Source organism: Clupea harengus, chromosome 15 (assembly GCF_900700415.2).
Source record: "Clupea harengus chromosome 15, Ch_v2.0.2, whole genome shotgun sequence".
Classification (NCBI taxonomy): domain Eukaryota; kingdom Metazoa; phylum Chordata; class Actinopteri; order Clupeiformes; family Clupeidae; genus Clupea; species Clupea harengus.
The window spans coordinates 15,385,400-15,397,899 of NC_045166.1; the positions used below are offsets into that span (position 1 = coordinate 15,385,400).

The 12,500-nt window shown below is 46.7% G+C and overlaps 2 protein-coding genes across 2 annotated transcripts in view; both read left to right on the plus strand.

Moving 5' to 3' along the window:
* LOC122133549 (kelch-like protein 29) overlaps window positions 1-6,817 on the plus strand; it is a 60,754-nt gene extending 53,937 nt beyond the window's left edge. The window contains exons 2-3 of the mRNA XM_042709982.1: window positions 1,013-1,160; window positions 6,807-6,817. Of these exons, the coding sequence (XP_042565916.1) occupies window positions 1,013-1,160; window positions 6,807-6,817 (159 nt within the window). The remainder of the gene's footprint in view (window positions 1-1,012; window positions 1,161-6,806) is intronic.
* A 31-nt stretch (window positions 6,818-6,848) lies between these two features.
* Window positions 6,849-12,500, plus strand: part of LOC105899530 (kelch-like protein 29) — a 115,949-nt gene continuing 110,297 nt past the window's right edge. Inside the window, exon 1 of the mRNA XM_012826727.3 lies at window positions 6,849-7,463. Coding sequence (XP_012682181.3) covers window positions 7,046-7,463 — 418 coding nt within the window. The 5' untranslated portion in view covers window positions 6,849-7,045. The remainder of the gene's footprint in view (window positions 7,464-12,500) is intronic.

The following is a 12,500-nucleotide window of genomic DNA, read 5'->3' on the forward strand; positions in this document are numbered from 1 at the left end:
TAAAAGTGTTATATCAAAATCAATTGTTATTATTGTCATTTTTTTAATTACACATAATAAATATCCAATTCATTTAATTCGAATTCATAAAAATAAAATGAATTATGAATATATAAGAAATTAATTATTATTTCATTACTCTTTTAAATTTTAAATAATTGTATGCATTTAAATATTTTTTAGAATATGTCAAAACATTTTTTTCTACAACCTCTCCCCTCCAGTTCAAAAAAAGCAGAAAGTTCAAAAGGTCAAATTAAGTTATTTTCTGTGTGTGTATATGTGAGTAGGCATATGTGAGTGTGTGTGCGTGTGCGTGTGTGTTTTAATGAAGTCTTTCTCTGTGTTTCTATTCTTTCCTTTTGCGCTGATTCTGGAAGGTTCTGGCGTGACGGCTCACGTCCCACGGACTCTTGCTACAGCTCTTTTGTGTGGCATTTGAAGCATTTCAGCTGAATTGAGCGCTAAAACAGATCTTTTCTTTCTTTCTTTTTGCTTTTCTCTAGCTTCCCTATGTTTCTGACCAGCATTGTGTCAAATATAATTAAGCTATATTTTAAAATAATTATAATTACAAATATAATTTCTGAAAGGATAGCATGGATTGGATCAATGAGATTCCTGTTGTGTCCAGTGTTTATTTTTTTCATTTGACCTAGTAAAACCTCATGAATTTATGAATAAGAAATATACACCCATCATTTTTATTTCTGTTCCAATTCAAATTCTCATCATAATATTTTCTGACTACATTTCCATTCTTATTCTTGTTCCAATTCAGAATCTCATTCCGACTCTGAACATTCTAGTTCCAACTCTCATTCCGACCCATACTCATATTCATTGGTGTTCAGATAGTCCTTGCCACATATATTCCTGGGATAGATTATTATTATTATTATTAGATTATTATTGTGTATGTATGTATGTATTTATTTGTATGTGATATGCATTATTCGGACCTCCGACCTGCTCCAGACTGACCCACCCTTCTCCTCTGCTTTCTCCCCAGGCAGCAGGTCTCTCTCCTGGGGACTCTCAGACCCCCGGCCTCCTCCTGGCGCCGGGGGTGCGGTGGGGTCAGACGCCCATCAACCAGTCCACGCCGTGGGAGACTGATGAGCCACCGGTCAAACAGCACAGAGAGGCCGAGCCCACAGGTATGTGTATATATATGTGTGTGTGTGTGTGTGTGTGTGTGTGTGTGTGTGTGTGTGTGTGTGTGTGTGTGTGTGTGTGTTTGCAAGCAGCACATCTGCAGGGCAAAGCTCTGTGTGTGTGTGTCTGTCTGTCTGTGTGTGTGAAATTGCTTCTGTCTCACTGTCTCTCTCTCTGTGTGTGTATGTGTGTGGAACTGTTTCCAGTTGTCTGGAGGCTTGTGTGTGTGTGTGTGTGTGTGTGTGTGTGTGTGTGTGTGTGTGTGTGTGTGTGTGTGTGTGTGTGTTGCCCATGGGGACAGTGTATAGCACCTTTCTAGGGCATAGCTGAAACCCCATGCAGTGTAAATCAGGCCTCTGCAGGGTGATGATGAATCTAGCTTGTTTATTTATTTGTTTGTTTGTTTGTTTGCTTGTGTCTTCTGGTTATTTACTCCCCTCTCTTCCTATGCTATTTTGGGACACACTTTGCCTTACATAACCCTTACAGGATTAGAACTACCTAATAAGTTTAACATTGAGCAGAGAGGCAGCAGCACATTAATACTTTGTAATGATATCAATCCAGGATTAAGGTTAGAATTAATTTTTTTGTATTCAATTAAATCAAAACCATATACAAAGTATCACATCACAAAGGCACGTCCTAAACAAGACAATGGATTAGAACAAGGCCCTAGGGGTAAGACATATTAAAGAATTATGCATGTTGAGGTAATCAAAGGGTTGTTTCATAGTGGTCGTTAATTTTGTACACTGATATTAATGGTGTAGTTTCAGTGGAAGAAGGGCTGTATAACATAAACTGATATAAACCTTCTATTTCATGGTGAAGTTCTTATTATCATTAAAAACTGCATGGAACCTGTTCCTAAAGGATGTTTATCACAACAAATAGCTTCAGCTGAACCAGCTTCAGTTCAGACTCCTCATACAAAACTGCTGTGGGCACATGCTGAAGGATATCCATCCATCCATCCATCCATCCATCCAGTCTGTAAGTGAGTGAGGTGCTTTATCTGTGTTGATGAGATTTAGACAGCCGTGGACACACACACCCACACACACACACACACACACACACACACACACACACACACACACACACACACACACTAACCATTATTGTGCAATTTGACACACACACACACACACACACACACACACACACACACACACACACACACATTCACACACACATTCACACAGTCACACACACATCCACTTAAAGAAACACACACAAACACGCCCAATGCATTTGGTCGCTTTGGCTAACTTTGTAGCTCCACGTTGGTGGAACGAACTGCCTAACCGGTTCTAATGCTCGTAGCTTGACTGTTCTCTCCCTTGTAGCGTCTGCTAAATGACTAAATGTAAATGTAAAATGTAAACTTCCGAGGTGACTAGATGGGATTTTGAGAGTTTTAAAATAAAGTGTCCTGCTGTTTGAGTGAAATAGCCACACACACACACACACACACACACACACACACACACACACACACACACACACACACACACACACACACACACACACACACACACACACACACTCCGGTAATGGCAGTACACACTCTGCCCTTCACATGAAATGGCATGTTGTTTCTCTTCGTGGGTGTTTCTGGATGCGGCGTGTTGAAGCCTGGAGGGTTTATTTCAGACTGAGGACACACTGCAGCTGAATGGACATGGCTGAGGATGTTACTGGAAAGACGTCAGACAACGCTACAGGAAATGATAGCTTAGACTAACGGCAGGCTGTAGACAAAACCCCTGAAAGGTTCGCACAAGCTGTCCAAGATAGGTACATTAAAATGGGAAAATGTCTGCACACTTCACTTAACAGCCTTATGAATGGTGAAAATGCAGACATTTAAGGAATTTAAAATTAAGAGTGTGGACATTTATCTTTCTAGAGCAGAGCTGTGCCTGAAGGGCCAATTTTGACGATCCCGCTGAAAATATGTCAGATATTTCTACAGGAAGTACGCACAATTCCACTCTGCCCAAGTGTGTGTTCAAGGAGAACTCGGTGTACAGGCCAGGCATGTGAAGGAGGAGTAAAATGGAGTTTGGTGATGATGAAAACAACCCTGAGATGACGGGGGTGGGGGGGGGGGGTAACGCTGAATGTCCCTGCTTGTGCATGACCAGCATCACTCAGTAGACAACACCTAGACAACATCTGATTCTATGGCAATGAGAGTCGGATGCTCCTATGACCTGACCACCCAAGGGGGGGGGGGGGGTTAACATCCTGAGTGTGTGGTTCTTGAGCCAGTGGTCAACTTTTAGATGGGGGGGGGTCCATGTTGAGTGTTTCCGGGTGGCCCTTTAGGGGTCTGTGGCCCCCTGGGGAGTACACAGTGGGGGTCCTGTTGAGCGTGCTCAGTAGGGAATAAGCTGGGGGGGGTAGAAATGGGGGGGGGGGGGGGGGGGGGGGTCATTGTTAGTGTTGTGTGCAACTCAGCGGGAGTCCATTCCACTCAGGTTCCTATGCAGAGAGAGAGAGAGGAAGAGAGGAGGACAGAGAGAAAGAGAGGGAGAGAGAGTGGGGGAGAGAGATGTCACTGTTGCGGATGTCATGTTGCCTCACATAAAGCAGAACGCAGGTGTGACGTTACACACACACACACACACACACACACACACACACACACACACACACACACACACAACAATGCTGTCATTAGCTGCAAAATCAGTGACACACTTAATTTATCACGAGCAGCAAGACTCCAAGGGATAGCAGCGTGAATTAATTACCACTGGCTATAGAGAGTTAATTCTGACGCCAGTCTCGGAGAAAGTTCTAGAAAAAGTTTCGTTTGAACAGAAAAGGGGCAGACTGCAGATTCACCCCTGTTGTTAAGCTTTTAACTTATTTGCAATTTAATTTCCGCTTTTCAAAAAGCGAACCCTGCAATTCCAACAATGTACCCCTGATTGAAAAGTTGAGATAGAAATTCTCAGAAAGAATGGAGCGTTGGAAAAGAGCGTTCATGAAACGACTCATATTTCATCTGCATTAATTTTAATTACAAGAGTACAGGAGAGCAATCAAGACCGGGATCCATTTAATGTTAATGCAATTACTTTTCCCTTCTAAAGCCTTTCATTAGCTGTACAGACGAAGTCCTCAAATGCAAATAGGAGAGCACGTTGGCCAGTGCTAATGAGGTCCCCCTTCAAATATAATTATATATATATATATATGTATGTATATATATTATACCCACAGCCTGATTATTGTTCAAATCCTTTAACAGCCTCTGTTGAAGGAGGACATAGGCACGCATCCTTTAATAGCCTCTGTTGAAAGAGGACGTGGACACAAATCCTTTAATAGCCTCTGATGAAGGAGGAAATGGGAGCTGATGTTAGTCTGGAGCATGCGTCTTGGCCGTGGTCTTCTGAAAAACCTCCAGATTGCCCCGACCCAGAGGTCACTGACGTTCTGGTTCTGTAGCAGCTAATCGGGTCAGAAAAGGGGAATCCTGGTGAGGGCAGAAACAGTGGAGATTAAGAGGTCCATTTGAGGTGATTATCTGTGCGATTGCTAAATTATGCACACTCATACAGACGCTCTCCGCCCACTCACACACACACACACACACACACACACACACACACACACACACACATGCTCTCCGTCCACTCCGAGGCCTGACCCTACCCCATCCATCCCCCGGAGCCCCCTGCTCTTCTTCCGCAATGCATCCTGGGCCAAGGTCATGAATAATGTTTTTTAATCTGGCTTTCTCTCGCTCTTTCTCCCTCTATTTCTCTCTCTCTCGTTCTCTCTCTCTCTCTCTCCTATGTCGTATAATTTACCCTATACACACAGAGCCCGGGTTATTTTAATTCCTTATCTCTCAGATAGTGTGTGTGTGTGTGTGTGTGTGTGTTTGTTTATTACTGTGAGAGAGAACGAGAGAGATTTAGATTTAATTTATGTATGTCTTTGTGTTGTGTGTCTATTATTGAGTGTGTGTGTAAGAAAGAGAGAGAGAGAGCATTTGTGCATGTATGCATATCTGCATATTTCATTCATGAAATCCATCAGATCAGGAGTTATAATTGCACGTGGTGGACCCTTTGTTCCCATACGCCACCTCTTCTCTGGACCCCAATGCATTCTGGGTAGAGCAACTCAGCCTCAGGACAGACCTCTGATGCTCAGGTTCCCTCCACTGTAGCTCATCCAATCACATCGTCACCCTGAGAATAGCCAGATTTGGGCTGGAGCAGAAACATATACTTACACCACTGGTGTTGCTTTCACTGCGCCTCTGAAATCTAACATGCTTTTGCTTTCCACCAAGCTAGATTAGCCTCCGTGACAACTCTCTGGGTGTGTGAAATCTACCCGTTTCTGTGTGTGTACGCGTGTGTGTGTGCGTGTGCGTGTGCGTGTGCGTGTGTGTGGGGACATAAGGCATGAGGAAAGTGTTTGGTTCACACACTCACAGATGCCGAGAGATACATAGCACTTCTGCATAAATCATACACACATACACATACACACACACACACACACACACACGCACCCTGCTGATAACAAGCCAGTTATTTATAAATGTGTGGTGTTGACTTGTTCTGCCCATTGTGTTTTTGCCCTTGGACTCTCTTCCAGTCTTCTGTTGCCCCATTAAGAACTTTCACTGAGTTGGAAGTGCATCCTCTCCTAATTTAACTAATATTTTCCATGTTGACAAAAACAGTACAGTTTGAGCAGTAACTTTCACACCCGGAACAAACACAACATCACACACTCACACACACTCACACACACACACACACTCACACACACACACACATTAGGATTACCTCAAGGTCAAGTTGTCAGTTATTATTTTGCTATAAAGCTGCACACTCGATTACACCAGCTTCAAGCTATCTGACATTTTTGATTTTTTATATTTAAATTCTTAGTTTATGGCGTCTATTGACTTCAATCCATTTGAACTGCTGCGCACGAGTGTCCTAATGCATACGCCATTGCACTGTTCTAATACACTACAACACCTGCATCTGCCTTTAGTTAAAGGTGTTGTCTGCAGTCACCCAATGGGTGCCTCCTTTAGTTAAAGGTCTCGTCTGCAGTCACCCAATGGGTGCCTCCTTTAGTTAAAGGTGTTGTATGTGATTCTACTCTGATACGCCTTTCGTCAGATTCAACTAATTGCTCCTCACAGTCCTCTAGCTGTCCGTTCTGTGTGCGCACTCAAAAAATTAAAACCACAGTCTTGGCTCTGTGAGTGGGAAATGAAGTGGCTCGAACTCGAGAGTCATACACTACTCCAGCCAATCAACATGTTGCTTCAGGAGCACGGAAAGGAGGGATGTAATTTGATTGACTGTTAGGCTCTAATATCAACTGTAGAATTGCAGACTTTATCTTTACCAGGTAAAGACACATAGCAGAGCTGTGTTTTGCGGGTGATGCTCACGTTAGTCTCTCCTCCTCTCTGCAGCAGGTCCCTCATGGGTGGCTCATGTTATTAACATGTTATAGACACAATGGCAATGATGTTTGTGATGTTAGTGTCTCCTCTCCTCCGCTAGAGATCCCTCATGGGTGGCTCATGTTATTAACATGTTATAGACACATGGTGTTAGTGTCTCCTCTCCTCTCCTCTGCTGTAGGCCTCACATGATATTAGACACATAGCAATGCTGTGTTTGTGGGCGATGCTGATGTTTCTCTCTCCTCTCTCTCTCTCTCTCTCTCCGCTGCAGGTCCCCCATGGGCCCCCCCTTTGGTGGCGGTGAGTCAGCCGGGCCTCCTGACCCACTCCTACGGCCTGCCGCAGCCCCCCGCCTACAGCCAGGGGGTGTCCGTCCAGTCGCCCATCATCGGGGTCACCCCGTCCATCCAGACCGCCATGCCCCACCACCCCACCCTCGTCAGCGCCGCCCATTTCCAGCTGCCCCCCCGCTCCGCGTCCTCCCAGCACCCCCCTCCCACCAGCCTGCTTATGAGCATGACCAACCCGCCCCCCCACTACACGGGCAGCCAGCCCCCTCTCACCACGCCCGGGCCCGCCACGCACCCCTCGCCGCACCGCGCCACCCTCATGGGCAATGGTCACCACATGACCCCACACCCGCTCATGCCCCCGCCCACCCTGCCCGCCGCGGCCTTGCCCCTGACCAACGGACAGACGGCGCCCCCTCCGTCCTCCGCGCCTCCCACTGCCGCCGGCAACAATGCGGCTACCCAGGACGCACGCAACGGCCTGCAGATGCTGAGAACCGTCGGCATGGGGAAGTACGAGTTCACCGACCCCGGACACCCCAAAGGTAAGAGGGCAGTTCCACCGCAGCAGCCCACACCGTGCGCACCAAACTCTCTTGACAGACCTGAGAAGGTGTGCAGAACACAGGTACAGGTAAAGGTATACCAGATACAGGTAAACCACACACAGATAAACCAGAAAAAAGATGAAAGATGTCTGCACTGTGTGCCCTTTGCTCCCACAAATGTTGAATGTGGGGAGTCTCTCCCTTCAGCCTCACTGCAGGGCAGCGCACAGGGTCTGCAGACGGACGACTGCACCACTGGCTTACAAAGGAGACGTTGGGCTAAAACTTTGGCTGAAAGGTTTTTAGACGAAAGTTTGAGTTGTTTTGTTTCTAACGACCTTCGGTTGCCGCAAGAGATTTCCCCTGAAAACGTCTGTTGTATTTCCTCTGAGAAAACAAGCATGCATTCCACACCCACACACCCACACACACACACACACCCACACACACACACACACACACACACACACACACACACACACACCCACACAGACATACACACATACACACACACACACACACACTAATAACTCTGGTCTGGTGCCAGATGTGGGGCAGCTCTGGTACAGATGTGCTTCCAGAGTCGACCAGGACCAATCAAGGAGAGCTGCTGAATGTTTTCAAGGCTGTAAATTGTTGTTTGCAAAAGATCACCTTGGACTTTGTGGTGTCAGGCCCCAAACAGATGTTCGGAATTCCCTGAGCAATTTTCAAATTTAACGAACCTTTTAATCTGTGTTTAGATTGGCTCCTCGAAACTCATTTGATGTTCTTTATGACATCTATAAAACGTCTGCAATTAAGTATCCACACTGAGGCAGAGTGCTGTTGTCAGTTAAGATGCCTGCAAGGCTATTAAATCGGCCAGCTCATCTTGTTGGGGGGAACTGTGTTGCGTGAAAAAACAGTGCTAAAATTGCTACAGTATTATGTTGAGGTGGTTTGACATAAACTATTATAGACGTGTCTACAAATGCATGTTTCTTTGTGGTGTGGTGTGGTGTGGTGTGGGTGGTGTGGTGTCTGGTGTTTAAGGACTCAAACATGAATGGCTGTTCTGGGGGGGGTCACCCTGTGTCACCCAGGTGTCACCCTGTGCCCCTCTTCTCTTTGTGACCCCTCCTTCACACTCACCCCTGGGTGCCTGTTGACCCCCCGGGGGGTTCAGTGACTCCTCTCTGTGGATTAAGAGCTTTTGACTTCAGCACCCATTGAGACCCATTGTTAGCCCTCATTGCATTAGTATTAGTACAGCGTTAGCATTAGTGCTTCTTAATGGCCTGCTCCTGAACTCCTTTCTCTCCCTCACTCCCTGTCTCTAGTCCTGTCGGCCTCCTCTCTCCTCCTCTCTTCTCTCTATGTCTTTCTTTCTCTCTCTTCTCCACTGCTCTCTCTCTTCTGTTCACCTCTACTTTATCTTTTCTTTCTTTCTTTTTTCTCTCCCTCTGTCTCTGTCTCTCTCTCTTTCTCTCCATATCCCCCATTCCCAGATCTCACACTGCCAGTTCTGCTGTAGCTCTCTCTCTTTCTCTCTCTCTTTTTCTCTCTCTCTCTCTCTCTCTCTGGGGATGGTGCTCTGAGCGTTAGTTGATGTGTGGTGTGTTTCCAGATGTCTTACTCCGGCACGGTTTGAAAGATCACTCCTCAGGACTCCCCGGGCAGAAGACGCCCTGTGACCCTTCACCTCACCTCACCTCTCCACTTCACCTCTCCTCTTCACCTCCCATTTTCACATCTCCTCTTAACCTCCCCTATTCACCTCCTCTCTTCACCTCCCTACTACAGAGACAGAGACAGAGGCAGAGACAGAGGCAGAGACAGAGGCAGAGGCAGAGGCAGAGGCAGAGGCAGAGGCAGAGGCAGAGGCAGAGAGCACACCTGTGTGGTGCAGCTCTCGCGTCTGGAGGGAATAACATCTGATGTCTGAGACAGCAGGATGCCCACCTAGAGGTTCACTGCTCTGGACACATTTAGCAGCATCAGTTGGGGTAGTGATGGGGCAACACTGGGGCATCACCTGGGGTAATGATGGGGCAACACTGGGGCATCATCTTCCCATGGCTAAAAAACACATGGACAAGCTGATATAAAACCTTATGCAGAGAGGTTTGGCGTAGTGCGAGTTGTTGTTTGTCGTGTGTGTGTGTGTGTGTGTGTGTGTGTGTGTGTGTGTGTGTGTGTGTGTGTGTGTGTGTGTGGGCGGAAAGCGTCTGTATGAGTGTGCATAATTTAGCAATCGCACAGATAATCACCTCAAATGGACCTCTTAATCTCCAGCTCAGCAGAAAGGAGGAAGGAGGAGAGTCTTTTTTCAGTCTTAGTTTTGCTCTTCAGCGCGGTAATGGAGCCATACACCACTCGAGATGTCAGAGGTGTGTGTGTGTGTGTGTGTGTGTGTGTGTGTGTGTGTGTGTGTCTACATTAGTATGAGTGCATGTTTTGCTCCACGTATTTCCCCTAGGCTGTATCCCACTTTTCGAGGTGCCATCCTCTCTCATCCACATCACACATATGACCAGCTGCAGCTACAACCTTTCACTGCTTGACTTTTGTGATCACTTCTTCATACTTTTCTTTTCACACCCATACACACACACACACTACACACACATATATGCACTTACACATACACACTCGAACACACACACACAAACACACACATACAGACATGCACACGCATATACACACTTACACACACACGCACACTCCATATACATCCTCCCATAAAGAAATTACCACATACATAAATCCATCTACACACACCTCACAAAACATCCAGGCTTATACTCATCACCATGAACATATACATGCATACACACATAACCTTACTCACTCACACTCACACTCACAATCACACACACACACACACACACACACACACACACACACACACACACACACACACCATATGCTCTAGGCTTTGGGTTAAACCGTTTTTCTCTCCTTGGCAGACAACTCCCAGCTCTCCACCAAAACAAAAAAAAAACACACTCAGAAGCAGCCTGCAGCATCCTCCATAAACATCCTCCCCTGCTGTGGAGGTCCAGGGGATGCCTTAGTTCATCCTCCCCTCAGCCCTCATCCCTCATCCCTCCTTGGAAGAGACCGGAGCACAGGGCACACATCCTGCGGAACGCCGCGTTCCTGGCCAAAACCAAATATGCCAAATCCCAAATCCCAAATCCCGTCAAAAACCCATTTTAAACTGACTGTCAAACAGAGAGGGGGAATTAAAGAAGCAGCTTCATGATGGCCACTGGCTGCAGGTGGAAGGATTATGGAGTGTGTGTGTGTGTGTGTGTGTGTGTGTGTGTGTGTGTGTGTGTGTGTGTGTGTGTGTGTGTGTGTGTGTGTGTGTGTGTGAGTGAGTGAGTGAGTGAGTGAGTGAGTGAGTGAGTGAGTGAGTGAGTGAGTGAGTGAGTGAGTGAGTGAGTGAGTGAGTGAGTGAGTGAGTGAGTGAGTGAGTGAGTGAGTGAGTGAGTGAGTGAGTGAGTGAGTGAGTGAGTGAGTGAGTGAGTGAGCGAGCGTGCCTGCGTGCCTGCGAACTGGGGATGGTGGTACTCAGAGGCGGCCCAGAGGACAGTACTCATTCTCCAGGTTAATTACCTGTGTGTGTGTGCATGTGTGTGTTTAGTGTGTATATGCGGACATATATATAAATGTTGTGATTGTATGTTTGTATATGTGTGTGAGCATAGGAAGAGAGAGAGAGAGAAATTGAGTGTGTCTGTGTGTGTGTGTGTGTGTGTGTGTGTGTGTGTGTGTGTGTGCTGTGCCTCGGTGCAAGTGTGTGTGTGTGTGTGTGTGTTTGTGTACACTATGAGGCGGTCTCTTCCTCACACACCTCCTCCTTAATCACTAGCAGGCAGAGCGGTGGTTCACATGAGCCAATTAAAACACTAATCTGAGGCGACAGGTGCTTAACTCGGCCAGCAGGGAGAATCTCCTGCAGGGGTGGACATGGATACACCAGAGCACACACACACACACACACACACCTTCAAGTACACGCACACACACACACACTCTCAAACACACACACACACACACAAAGACATGCACACAAACACAAACACACACACACACACACAATCATGCACACAAACACACAAACCAAAACATCAGCATGTGCAAAACACACACAAACAAATAGAGACACTCTCATGCATACAAACACACACACACACACTCACACACACATATTTTGACAGCCACACAGACGCCTGGTCCACCTGCACCCTGTCTGTCTCCTGCAAGCACCCCGTGTGTAATGAAACACGTGTGTGTGTGTGTTTAAAGTGTATGTGCCCTATAATGAATCCACCTCGTCGACGCGTATAGATTCCCCACCTGTGTGAAGGGTCCATGTGTGTTATAAGATATGCATCCTTATATTTACATACTTTCCCAGTTTGTATGTTAGGGGCTATGTATCCTATGTATCTTGCATGCATGAATGTTTAAGATATTGTATGTATGCAACTGTTAAATGGTATTAGACAGTTGGAATCCCCCATGTGTAAGGGGAGATTCTCTGAAACAGTAGTCCAGGTGTGTGTGTACACACTGACCATTGGAGTGGCCCTCAGGGGCCGTGGCCCAAGCCGCTATTCAGAAGGCTGCCGTGTGCCAGGGGCCAGGGGAGATTTATGCCCAGAGGGCCGGATGAGGCAATTATGACATGCAGGAGGTCAAGGTCAAGGTCAAAACTCAAGGACAAAGGGGATGAGAGGAGGACAGAGATGAACCCAGAGTGGACAGAAGCGCAGGTCTGTGTGAGAGGGTGAGGGGAGTTTGTTTAAGGGTCCTCCTGGTTCTAGGTCTGAGGTCTGAGTGAGAGGGTGAGGGGAGTTTGTTTAAGGGTCCTCCTGGTTCTAGTGGTTAACAGCGGGGTTGTTACCTCTTTTCCATTGTGGTCACCTAGGGTCAAGTTCCCCTTGACGAGGGCATCGGGCACGAAGATCCATATCTTATAGCACTGAAACGTGCAGCAGAACGTGACGTGTGTGCATGCGCTTCCAGTAGGGCTATTAA